This window comes from Lissotriton helveticus, chromosome 12 (genome assembly GCF_964261635.1).
Source record: "Lissotriton helveticus chromosome 12, aLisHel1.1, whole genome shotgun sequence".
NCBI classification, from domain to species: domain Eukaryota; kingdom Metazoa; phylum Chordata; class Amphibia; order Caudata; family Salamandridae; genus Lissotriton; species Lissotriton helveticus.
Genome location: NC_136073.1, coordinates 702,227,071 through 702,240,137, shown reverse-complemented (window position 1 = coordinate 702,240,137; position 13,067 = coordinate 702,227,071). Strand labels below are relative to the sequence as shown.

The 13,067-nt window shown below is 40.6% G+C and overlaps 2 protein-coding genes across 9 annotated transcripts in view; one reads left to right on the top strand and one right to left on the bottom strand.

Annotated features, from left to right (window-relative positions):
* The window catches only part of LRRC71 (leucine rich repeat containing 71), a 566,767-nt gene that overhangs the window by 259,760 nt on the left and 293,940 nt on the right, over positions 1-13,067 (top strand). For all 6 annotated transcript variants that reach the window (XM_078669037.1, XM_078669036.1, XM_078669039.1 and 3 more), the window contains 2 exons: positions 445-520; positions 8,665-8,739. In XM_078669037.1, the coding sequence (XP_078525163.1) occupies positions 445-520; positions 8,665-8,739 (151 nt within the window). The remainder of the gene's footprint in view (positions 1-444; positions 521-8,664; positions 8,740-13,067) is intronic.
* LOC144798270 (uncharacterized) lies at positions 2,508-6,505 on the bottom strand. 3 transcript variants are annotated; one of them, XM_078669043.1, is made up of 3 exons: positions 3,746-6,505; positions 3,296-3,391; positions 2,508-2,827 (listed from the first exon to the last, which is right to left on the bottom strand). In XM_078669043.1, the coding sequence occupies exon 1, from the start codon at positions 6,225-6,227 to the stop codon at positions 4,758-4,760; it is 1,470 nt and encodes a 489-aa protein (XP_078525169.1). In that variant the 5' UTR covers positions 6,228-6,505; the 3' UTR covers positions 2,508-2,827; positions 3,296-3,391; positions 3,746-4,757. The 3 variants fall into 3 exon arrangements, with proteins under 3 accessions (XP_078525169.1, XP_078525167.1, XP_078525166.1); XM_078669041.1 differs by having other exon boundaries at positions 3,296-6,505; XM_078669040.1 differs by having other exon boundaries at positions 2,508-3,391.

The following is a 13,067-nucleotide window of genomic DNA, read 5'->3' as shown; positions in this document are numbered from 1 at the left end:
TATTTTTCCCCAATGTGCTCCTTTTATTCTAGGGACAAGGACTTTCCTAGCATTGATAGACCGTAGAGCACGAGAAGGAGAATACCATTTAAAAATAAATGTCTTGCAGGAAGCGAGGTCCAACCTGGTGCTGGACCTTATAGAGCCAACATAAGACCTTAAACTTTATTCGTGCCTTGATGGGGAGCCAATGCAGTTCTTTAATGGCTTGAGAGGCTTAACAGAATTTTGGAAGGTTCATCAGTAATCTGGCTGCCGCATTTTGAAGTATCTGTTACTTATTTAGAAGGTGAGTTTGAGAGCCTACATATAAGGCATGGCAGTAGGCTATTTCAGAAATGACCAGAGCCAGGATGACTTTCTGAAATGCAACTATGCTGTACGAAGTTGTACGCTGTCACAGTATTATATAAAGACCATTCTGTTCTTTTTTCTTTCCAAAAGGCTGGAAAATTGATGAAAAAATGATGAGCGTGCTTATAAAGTGTCTTCCATCTTTATGCAATCTGCAAGAGATCAAGTGAGTACATTGCTCATATCGCGTATATTTTATCCACGGCAGAAGTGATGTGCTTCACACTGCTGTACTTCACATCACCCAGTAATTATCAGGGCATGACAATCTCATGACTTCGTTGACATGTTACAATTGCTCGGGTTTTTGGAAATCCCTCTTGTTTCATTACTACGACTCTTGTAAGTATGCAAACAGTTTTCTTTAACCCTCATTAGGAGTGGCCCAGTTAATTGCAGTATGTGAGGTGGTTCCTGTTACTATCGTAATACCAGAATTATAAGTTTTGCTGCTAACCCTGCTGTCCACATGTTTTTATCCGATAAATTGTGGCAGATCAAACCTGCCGACATTTATCATGGCAAATATCCCTGATAATTATCAGGATATGTGGATTTTGGTGTGTGAAGTATTACATCTGAATATCATTCACTTTTTTCGAGGACAAACTCCTACTTGGAAGTAATTTATGAGGCGCAATAAAATCCAACCCAGATTTAATTGAGTCGTTAAATACCAGCCAACACCTGGCACTTTTAAAGAGGGCCATATCAGGCTCAATAGGCCTTTATCACTTAATTCTTTAAATTACGAGTGTCCCGGTACTGAACTCGAAAATTCACCTACCCAATGAAATCTGATACCAAGTTGTTTGAATTTATCATTTGCAATAATTAGATAGTTCTAGGTTCGGCCTCAAAAATGGGGCCTAACATGAAGGTTTTAGCGCTCAACTCCACAGAATCTGAATCTCTCCCTCTTTCCCAGGCATTTTTCTCTTGGTAAATATTGGCTGGTTTGATCAGCTGAAATGTACCCATGGAAAATTGTGAAAGTGCCGTGTATATCTCGGAACTCTTAATTTCAGGAGCTACCTTACATATCAGAATTAACTGGGCCACTCGTCAACCAAGTCTGAGATTGTGAAGGATTAATTTCAACAGGTCATGGCCAATCATCATCGAATACGTTTCACCTTCTGCTGAAGAACCTGTAGCTTTAGTGTGATATTAATATAATCAATGAAGAAAGAGCAATCCCAGGTCTTCTCAACCATACCGAGGAAGGTCCACAGACAGATACACACCTCTTTCTCCAAAGAAGCCTGACTTGGGAATCCAACTGTTGGTACTATGCTTTGCTCTCAATAAAAGGATTGATTTATCAGTGTGTGTCCAGTCTCCATAATGGGAACAGTGATCACTGATCACTTTTGCACATGAACACATTTCATGTTTTGAAGACACCCCTCTTCAATCCAGTGCATACTTTCCCTTAGAAATATCAAGGCATTCTCTCTCAGGATATTGACATATCCTTTCGAAGGCAGCGGGTGACGAGGCACCAGGATTGATTTGGGCTTCATGCACTCTACCATTTCTAAGTGCTGTGGGTTACTCTTCCCTAATTTAACAGTACTCAGTTTACCAACCTCTGAAAGATGGGAAGCCGAGTCAACCTTGCAGGATTTGACCATCTCACCCGCAGGGTCCTTCATGTTTCAGCTACAAGTGTTTAATGCAACAGAGTGTTAAAGCCTAATGATGATTATTTATTTAGACTACTGGGCAGTGGAGGCTCCTCTGCTAAGGCGAAGGAGCGTTGCTACACTGCGACACAGCAGTGAAATAAAGGAAACATAAAATGATAATAACTGGATGATGTCATTTTATGTTCTCCTGCTGCGGCAGCTTTGCGGGAGGGCGGGGCCAGGCTGCTCACAGGGGGAGGAGTGGTTTCCCCACTATACGTGTGCATAAATGTTTGATCCGCTGTCTCGGGTCAGCCAAACATTCATGTGCACTTTGTATGTTCTCCACCCAGGATGCATTACAGCCCGGGTGGAGGACATGCCCAGGCTCCCACTGCCTGTCTGAGCGCCGAACCACTTTGTATAAACAGACAATTAAAATAGGACAGCTGGCTAGGAAAATTCATAAAATACAAAAATTCATAAACATTATATATAATCAAAATAAAATAGAAACAGATCTACTTCGTATGCTCAATTTTTAATACATTTTTTTTAAAAAAGAGAGAGAGGAGGGGAATTAATAAACATACATATAGCACAAAAAAAGGATAACATCACAATAATTAAAAATGACAAAAGGACACAGTTCTTAAACACTTCTCATAAAAATTCCTATCTCAAATAATCTAGTTACATATATTCTCAGCTGGTGACAACCAAAGTTGTCCCTACTTCAGCAATTAAAATCAACCATGTCACAATGGGTGGCAAAACATAATCTGTTCGACGCGCGTTTCGGCGTTTCCACAAACGCCTTCTTCAGGAGCCACAAGTTTGTACTGTAACATATGTATAAAAAAAGAAAAGGAATATTTTACAAACAATTCATTTTATTCCCAAAAATTCTTTCATATTAATTTTAACTGTTGAAAAAGACATATATACATTCCCTCCTTCATCAATATATCACCTAAAAATGCAGCCAGCATAACATTCGTATGTTAAAAACCAGTAACAAATACAATTTGTTCACATTTCCCTAACTTTACCTAGCTGTCTTTTTTGATAAACAGTTAATTAAAAGAGAAGAAGGTCTCATCTCCTAATAGACTTCTAGAGCAGTTGTTAGTTGAATCTAAAAGCAATGAGCAGTGGAAATGCTAGATAATCATTTTTTTATACTAACATTCTAAAGGGCCAAGAATTATTAATGCAAAAGGCACTCAATTGCTGATACTCAAATTACCTCAATCTATTTTCTTTCAAAAAAATGTGTTGTCTCCATATTTTATATATATTATACTTACTTCAATTAAAAAAAATCAGTCTTCATATGATCAGATTACTTCATATCTATATAGAGGACACTCCATTTATGATCAGACAGGGGTGTCAATTTATGTCTGCAATTATCAATAAAAATTCGTATTACACATAACGATAATTACAAGGATTCGATATACAAGTTTAAGGCCTCTCTGTTAGACAATCTATTGGTTCTAAATAGAACCATAAGGAATATACTATATTTTGTAAAGGTCAACAAAGGGGGAACTTACTACTCAGACTCAATATTACCTGTTACATCCAGACTCTAGGAATTCTTAAATGCCTCAAATGAAGCCGGAATAGCTAAACGCAGTAAGTAGCGAGAAATTCATTTTAGAGCTACCTTTGGAGTAAACCGGCGCTATTTTACCAATCATACTCTATAGCGTACAAGAAATCTTAAATTTTTAGATGACTAAAAGGCTCACCCCGGTAAGTTCTACAGTGATAGATCGCCACTCGTCAATCTATTTGTTTTCCTTTCAACAATGTCCGGTGCAAAAGCTGTTAATAAAAGAACCAAAATTACTAAATAAAGCTTATATAAGATATTTGGTAGTTACAACATTGTAAGTCTATCTTAGGGTATTATTTTCACTTACTTTTTATGTGTATTCTAGTGACATATTATCTCATAATTTTTACGTAGATATAGGGCTTTACGTTCCCAGATATGGAGTAAAGTACTTTCAACTCTTTAATCCGGTCTGTCCTTTGTATTTTGGAATTACGCCGGTGTTTACTGGAAAAAACACATTAATCTAGAATCATTTTTTCTGTTTATCAAAAACGCTCATTCAAAGAACACTTCGAACAGCTTGTAGCTGTCTAAAGTAGATCGGTAGTTATCTATCGCGCTTCTTACCTCTAATCAGGATGTAACAGAGTCAAAAAAGTCGAGCCGCGGACAGGCAGGTTATAGCCGCTGGCGTCTCCCGACCGTTGGAAATGATATCCTCCGTGTGTGAACACGGAGTCCTTCTTTTAACGTGTTCAGGTCTAAATTGTACGTAGCTACGCGCACATGTGACCCAATGAGGTCATGACGCAAGGGGTCCAAGAATCTGAAGGTAAACGTTTAAAGGCATATATACAATATAGCCAATGTATAATGTTACGAATAAATGCGATTCAGGTAAACATAACGCATTCAGTGCACTGACATGTACGTGTCATACACGATTCAAAGGCCTTTTACATATGCAAGTTGTCAGTCCATTGCCTTATAATTTATAATTTTAATCTATTTAAAGGAGAAAAAGGGGTTTTTTTCTTGACACGAACAGATGGCATTCGTTAAGGGTGACATATGTATATCTCTATTAGCTATAATGGTCTTCATAGGCAAAGAGATATTACATTATCTTTATATAGGGGACGATGGGCCACATTATGGTACTATACCATATCATGGTACTATACCATATATCTACTGTTTCCTTACATGATTGCGTTCTCCCAGGGGATATCGCAATTCAGCCCGATCCTATATGTATTAAGAACAAAAATCCAGAAGACTTCTCTTTTCTTCCTAATGGCACATCCCCCTTTACTATCGGGAGTTCTTATTTTTTCAAGGATGCGCCATTGGAAGTCCTCGGGTTTGTGGTTTTCTTCAAGGAAGTGCTTAACTAGTGGTGCTGCCACTTTGTGAGTCCTAATCGCGGACCTGTGTTCTGTTATGCGGACCTGGATGGACCTACAGGTTTCGCCGACATAACCCAGGCCACATACACATCTTATAAAGTAGATTACATTTGTAGTATTGCAATTCCAGAGATCATTTGCCTTTGTCGTGTAACCGTTGTGAGTAAATTCCTCACCTCCGATAATGTTGTTGCATGATTTGCACGAGGAACATTTTACTGTTCCACGTACTGGCAGATTATTTAGCAATGATCTCTGTATGGGGCCATTGTTGGAGATGTTGGTATTAAATCTGGAGTGGACTATTTTATCCTTAAGATTCTTGTTTCTTTTGAATGCAAATAATGGTTTTGGTAGTTTTTCACTCGACGTTGGATTGCAATTCAACAGATGCCAACTAGCATTAATTATCTGACGTATACGCTCATTCAGTGTAGAATGAGTAGTTACGCATACCAATTGGTCTTTTACCGTTTGTTCTTTGGGAGTTAGCAGTGCGTCGCGATCAAAGAAACGGGCTCTCTTATAAGAGCTTCTTATAAGCCTGTGTGGGTATCCACGCTCGAGAAACTTCTTGCGAATGATTGACGCCTGTTTATCATAGTCAGCAAGGTTAGTGCAATTTCTGCGCACTCTAAGAAATTGCGAGAAAGGGATACTTTCCCGCTGACTCTTGGGGTGGAAACTACTGAAATGTAACAGCGTGTTACGGGCTGTACTTTTCACATACAGATCAACCTCCAATTTGTTGTTGTTTTCACGAATTAACAAATCTAAAAATTCTACCTGGCTCGTACTATGTTGAGCTGTAAAATGTAAATTTTCATCTGTCAAATTGATCCATTCCAAAAACTCTAAGAGGGAGTCATTCCCATTGGTCCAGATAAAAAAGATATCGTCTATATATCTGGACCAATGGGAAATAGATTCAAAAAAGGGGGCCACCTCGTTGTCAATAAATCGGTCCTCAAAGGCAGACATATAAATGTTTGCTATCGATGGGGCAACAGAGGCACCCATACTGACTCCTCTGAGTTGGCGGTATATGGAATCGCCAAATTCGATAATATTCTCAGTCAAGACAATATATAAACAGTCAATTACAAAGCTTTTTGGACAATCTATGTTATGCTTGTCAATAAATTGATCCGTTGCCCTAATGGCTTCGTCGATGGGGATATTACTATACAAGGACGTGATGTCCATAGTGACCAATATGTCTCTATTCGGAACGAATTCTAGATCTTCCACAATATTAATCATATGTCCCGTGTCTTTGACATATGATTTAATTTTTGGAATGTGTGGCCTCAAAAAATGGTCTACGAATTTAGAGAGAGCTTCAGTTGGTGTACCAATCGTTGATACAATAGGTCTATATGGCTGATCTATTGCACTCTTATGTATCTTAGGAAGGCCATAGATACAAGCTGTTTTATTACTACTGGTATTTAAAAATTCGTGTACCTGATTTGTAATATCTCCATTAATAAGGGCCTCATTTGTTAAAAGTTGGATTTTTTTGACAATGTCCTTTTGGGGGTTAGTCTGAATTTTTTGATAGGTGGAATTATCATTCAGCATTGTGATCATACTACACGGCACTCAGACCAATCACAACGCTGCATTGCAGCATTGTGATTGGCTATGAGGAGCCTGGTGCTTCCTTCTTCCTGTTCTGGCCGAGAGAGACGACTAGGGATGCGGAGGAGAGATGCAGCAAGCAGGTACGTTTGTGTCTCTTACATCCCCGCCCCCGATCGGTGCCGGCTGCCACTGCTACTCGGCATGAGATTGAAAATAAAGCACTGAGGGCCCAAAGTGCAATTACTCATTCACAAACTAGAATGTACAATTTCACTTCTGCCTGGTCTGCAAATGAGTATACAATGTGACCTATGACTAATAGGTTGCACTGCAAATTATACATTTGTAGAAGATTTGTAATATGTCCTGCCATGGGAGTACTAATTGTGTAAGTCACCCCTGTGAATGACTGTGAATACAGGGATGATAGCCTGTAAGGGTCAGCAGATCTCTGTCGATGTATACACTTTCTCAAACAGGAAACATTTTTAAAGCAACTCCTATTCATTAAAGGGACATACAATCCTTTTAAGAAGCATTTTCGGTTTAGGAACACATCAGGGTAGTTTTCTTAAACTCTACCTGGGGCCGCATTATGCATTTTAATTGTTTGCGCCGGGCTCACCTATTAAAAGGTGCGCCCGGTGCAAACAATGAAAGTGCACCCTATTCCGGTGAATACGCCGCCCTAGGGCAACCGTGAACTTGCGCAGCCTCCAGGGCAGTGCATTCATGTGAAAACATGGAGCGGCTGCTTACAGGCCCCTCTGTGTTTTCACAGTGCAGGCGGCACTCACCTGCACTTTTACAGGGGATTTGAGAGCCCCTTACAAGCAGGGGCAGTCAGTGATCCCCTTTCCCCTTCCAGAGGGCTACTCTCATGGGGCGCACTGACAGTGCCCCACCTTTTATGTGGCACACTGTGAGTTCGCCCCCTGAAAGCTTCTTAGCCTCTGCGCCCATGTCAGTAATACAGCATGGGGGCAGAGGCTAACAAATTCCCTTATTTGCATAGGGTACACCCCCCTGTAAAGTGGGAACGCCCTCTGAAGGTAGCGCTAGTGCTTTAAGTGCACCAGCGCTATTGGTATTACTGAAGGGGACGCACAAGCGTCTGCCCCAACTTCTGTAATACCAAATATCCGGGGGGCGCATAGCAGGCCCAAGCGCCCGTTGCGCACCCAGGGCCCCTACTACAATACGGACTTTGATGCGCAAAACTACCTGGTTACGATTCCCAAAGTTTAAGCTGCCATACAGTTTAAGTGTCCACATTCACTTTGCGGTTCATACACCACCCCCTTTGAGGTGTTGTTCATATTTGATCATTGGTTAGCGACCGCCACCGTGGTTGCAACAGCATTGATACATTCTATTGCAACTCCCACATTGGAAGCGCACTCCCTTCATGGCTCTCTCTATTTCTTATGCGTAATTGCTCGTAAAGCTTATTCTGAGTTGGCAAGAAATTTCGGACACATAAAAGGAGTTTTATGCTTTGTCAAAATGTGTTGAGTGGTGCCAAGCCTGAGTTATAGGCTTTGCTGCCTCAAAGAACTTTAGTACATGAGACCCTAGATCTGGTCATATTTTTATTGCAAAATTTAGCTTTCCTGTTGCACATCAAATAATTCCTGAGAAGACATTGTACTTTAATATTGTATTCTTACTCTTCTTACCATATCTGAATCTCGGATCCCGCCCGCACCCGCACACGGTATCACATGACTCCCCCCTCTCCTTCCTGCCCTCCCCCCCCCCTTTTTTTTATTTTTATTATATCATATCAGTAGGATATTCTCGAAAGGTGTAAATCCACTGGTTTCACTTTGTCCAGTCCTATTTGATGCACATAGCCAGGTACCCAATACTTCTGTCGCTTCATATGTCTGTTGTTCTCTCATGCCTTTATCATCAGTATCTGTACGTACCACATTATTGTACACATTATGCAACTATCGGATGTTGAAACTTTTCCTTCTCTCTCCTCATTTCTTCTGTATTTCTTTTCATTATCAAAACCAATAAAATGTATTGAACACAAAAAAATATTGTATTTGAAAATATGTGATTGTGCGAATTGAAGTTCATATATTGCCCTGTCTCCTTTCAGGCTGTGGAACGTCGCCCTCACAGATGTTACCCTTGGCATGTTGATTGGCGCCTTGCACCTTTGTACACACCTGAAGTAAGTGCGTTTGAAGTACAACAACATAGAACGCTACAAGTTCCTCCCCTCTCGAAATGTCACAAAAGGGATCTTGTGGGTTCAGCTTTGTTTGCCCCAGTACTTTTGTTTTCAATTGGATTTTTGTATACTAGCCATGACTGTAACTTCAATTTTAATTTATATCTCATTTGAAAAGCCAATCACGAAATCATAAAGCCTTAATTTTGATAAAACTAGCCAATTTTTATATTAATCACTGTTCTACGAGCTTCTCTTATATGGATAGCCATGGATTCCTTGACTCGGTCTCCTTCACAGCTCATTTCCATCTGTGGCTGGGGCTTCAGTGAGACTTTATCTTTAAGTATTCCTGTTTGTGGCTTTCCATGGACATGTCATTTCTGTACCTCATCTTGTTAGGCTGGTTGTTCAATTTGTATGGCTGTGCTTGCCTGCTTAGTTTGCTATATGTACTACAACCCAAACTCGCGGAATATTGCAGATTGTTGGGAACATTCTCTTTCGGCCTTAAATATATGTTTAAAGTTGGTAATAATTTAAATTACGCCTGCTACAAAATCAGTAAGAATCCAGGCAGGCGAAAATGGCTTTACCACACTGTATTTCTGTGCCAAAAATGTGAAGAAATGCTCCTGCAGTAACTCACCATCAGTGCGCGGGAAGTGGATACAAAAATTCGTGGTTAGCTTTTTAAAATTATGAACACCCACAAATGTTTACTTTTGTGGGCACCCACAAACTCTAATCCTAAAATGGTTGGAGATGTTCTCCATAAAAAGCTGGAGTAACTCCCTTTCTAGAACTGGAAGGGTAACAGCTGATTTACAAACTTAGAGGAGATTTAAAAGCAGGGGTTTCTCAATGGAGAAAAAGAAAAGAAATGTCACCGGGTGCCATTTTTCCCAGGCTATGCCATGTAGAATACCACACTGGGGAAATGGAATCCCAAGAAATATGTCACATGGCATTTTCGCACAAGTAGCGCCTGGTAATCTGCCCCTGGCGCTGCCTCCCAGGTATCCCACTAGTAATGCCTGTGATTCCACCCATTTCGTAGAAGTACTTTTATTGGTGTTGATTAACTATTTGTTTTTAATGTCCCTGCAGTCTCGGAGTATCTATCTATTGTTTATTCAATAGGGTCTCAGGAGAGGAAAACAAATCTTAGGTTTGAAGAGGAGGCTGCTGTAGAACCTTGTGGGTCCAAGTCAGACCCTCTACATTTGATGTGCAACTTGTCTAACTGATTCCAATGTCACTGATACATAGGGTCATTATTTGCTATAAACATATATTTACAGGTGAAAATTGTGCCATTACGCCTGTTAGCTAGCCACGGATGTATACTTGGTATGCAGATATGCATTTACTACCGCTTAGTTGTATGCCACATCTGGGCCCAATTAGGCATCAGCAAACCCCATGCCAGGAGTGGGAAGTGGGAGGATCAATGGCTTATTTTCCTTGCGAGTTTTTCAGTACATTCAGACACGTGAGTTTGTGGGCGTTTATACACTGTTTCCCGACACTTTCTCGCTCTTAAAATGGGCTGAAATGTCCTCGGCCTTTGGCTCCAGTAAATACTCTTCCAGGTCGAGGCAGAAATCAGAAGTTTCTCCAAGGGGAGAAGAAATGTCTCCACTGGGATTTTTTGTTGTTGTAAAAAATAGAAAAACAATAAAATCATAAAAATTTGCTTTTGCACAGCAGATCACATTTCCTGAAGGCAGATTTGTACTATTAGTATTGTATCCCTTGGCAAATGGCAATTCTAAAAAATGCCTCCTAATATTCCCGGTAGTATGCTGGGAAAGATCGACTGGCACAGGTTTCCAGGTAGACAAGTGGGAATGCTTAAGAATTCAAGACAATTAATGTCCCTTTCAGTTTCCTATTAACGTAATTCGTAAATTGAATCTCTGAGAACTTTGTCACTTAATTGGGGGTCTGTTCATTAAAACTGTTTAGTCATTTGCACCCCATACTTTTATTGTAACTCCCTAGTGCAAGATTAAAAACAAATGGACAGGGCTTTTAGGATTCTCCAATTCTTTTATACTAGATTCTTGTTCAATCCGCTGGTCTGATCTGTAGGCCTAGGGATGAATAAATATATATTTAAATTAAGCCCAAAACACCAGGCACAGACTCCAGTTTGTTGCTCACTACATTTATAATTAAGTAAACAGTTCAGTTCAAAAACTTTATTGCGGTTAGTTTTATCCATAAAAACACATACAAATACAATATACAGTTTTCAAACATATCACAGATATTTTAAGATCAACTGATATATAAAATACATCATCTTAAATTCATCAAAGTGGGAGAGGTAAAATATTAAAACTGTAAAAATTTAAATTAGGCTACAAATACATAACAATTATAAAATATCCCTTGATGGACTCCTTCACTCCCTACGTCTCTACACTGGAGCTAGGTAAATGTATTTACCAATTTTAACTGAGCAAATTCCTTCGAGCTAACCACATTGAGTATAAGAACTTTGCTACAGTGGCTACTATCAATGTGTTGGTGTCAGATTTTAAGATCCTAAAAAACACAAGGTAGTTCTTAATTCCCAAGTTGTTACACAACTGGATTATCCACTTTCTCCGAATATTGCCATAGGCCGGACAGAAGAGGGTAACATGAAGAAGAGTTTCATCCTCTATTCGACAGCCTGGGCATGGGCGTGCAGGACCCCCCGTCCACCTGTCAGTCATTGAATATAAAGGCAGGGTTCCGTATCTGAATTGAAGATATAGCTTCTTCGCTAAAGTAGGATGTATGGCATCTATCTCCTGTTCAAAGCTATAATATGACTTATAATCCAGGAAGGCATCAGTTAGACTTAAAGGTTTAACTGAGGAATATACTTTCCTCAGATTAAAGTCTTTTATAGTGTGAGACAGGGTTTTCTTAGAAATAGCTGAGCAGGAGGCCTCAGGATTGGACCAGAGATTCTCGTGCCCAATCGAGTTAAAAGACTGCCTTACAAAGGATAACCAGGGAATCCTGCCTGCACCTAGAGAGGCCATCACCACCTTTAGTTCCTCCTTATACCTCGCCAACTCGGGAGTACTCCACAGCCTCCTCCAATAAAGGAGAGGGCGTGAGGCGATGGCATCTGCGATCGGGCGGATATTCAAATCTAGCCTGAGCGGCACTAGCAGAGTGTTTCTTGGTAAAGTCAGGATTTGCCTGATAAAGTTGTTTTCTGTGATGGATAGCTCATATGATGATAAGTGCCCCCAGAGTTCCACCCCGTAAAGGGATGAAGACCTAGCTTGGGCTTTAAATATTTCAAGTGGGGCCCTTACTATTTTTTACACACAGTTTTTGGGGACTTTTAAAATCCCCCCTACGGCCTGGGTTAATCTTAGATTGGCCTTGGCCATTTGAGGACCCCACCCCATTTTATCATTCAGCGATAGACCAAGGTAGTCAAAAATTGGGACCCTTTCTAGAGGTCTGCCTTCCATCGTAGGATGGGGACAATTAATGGTGGTAGCGTTAAATACCATGTACTTGGTCTTATCGATGTTAACCACCAGGTTTCTTTTCTTCCAAAAGTTGGTGAACTGGTTCAGCACCCGCTGCATGCCCATTGGCGATTTAGAAAGCAGCAGGGTGTCGTCCGCAAACATTAATGCGGGAAATCTTTGGGAAGCCAGTTTTGGGGAATCAATGTCTTTAATAGTGAGGAGGTCTTCTATAAGCCCATTGAGAAAGAGGGAGAAGAGGGTTGGGGCGAGCACACAACCCTGCCTGACCCCCTTCTCCACCGGGAACGGCTTTGTTAATTGGCCATATTTGCCAAAGCGAACTTTGGCAAAAGTGCCTTTGTGGAGATGTTTAAATTGGTAGCATAAGTATGGTGGAACCCCCATGGCTAGTAAGATGGTCCAAAGCTGGTTCCTGTCCACCATATCAAATGCGGACTTCAGGTCCACGAAAGTTAAATATAGGCTACCCCCATCCAAGACAACATGCTTCCAGTAAAGAACCTGGAGCCGGAATAATTGGTCAATTGTTGACGTTTTGGGTCTAAAGCCCGCCTGTAGCGGAGATAAAATATTATTATCGTTGATCCAGTCCTGTAAGCGTTGTAAAAGAAGCCTAGCATAGATTTTGTGGCTCACATCAATAAGGCTGATAGGCCTATAGTTTGATGGTTCAAGTGGTGAGCCCTTCTTATAAATGGGGATTATCTCCGCCCCCAGCCAAGTACATGGGAAAGGTAGCCCCTGCAGAATCGCGTTGTATAATAATAAAAGGTATGGGACCCAGATTATCGGTTCATCTCTAAAGAGGTCGCCCGG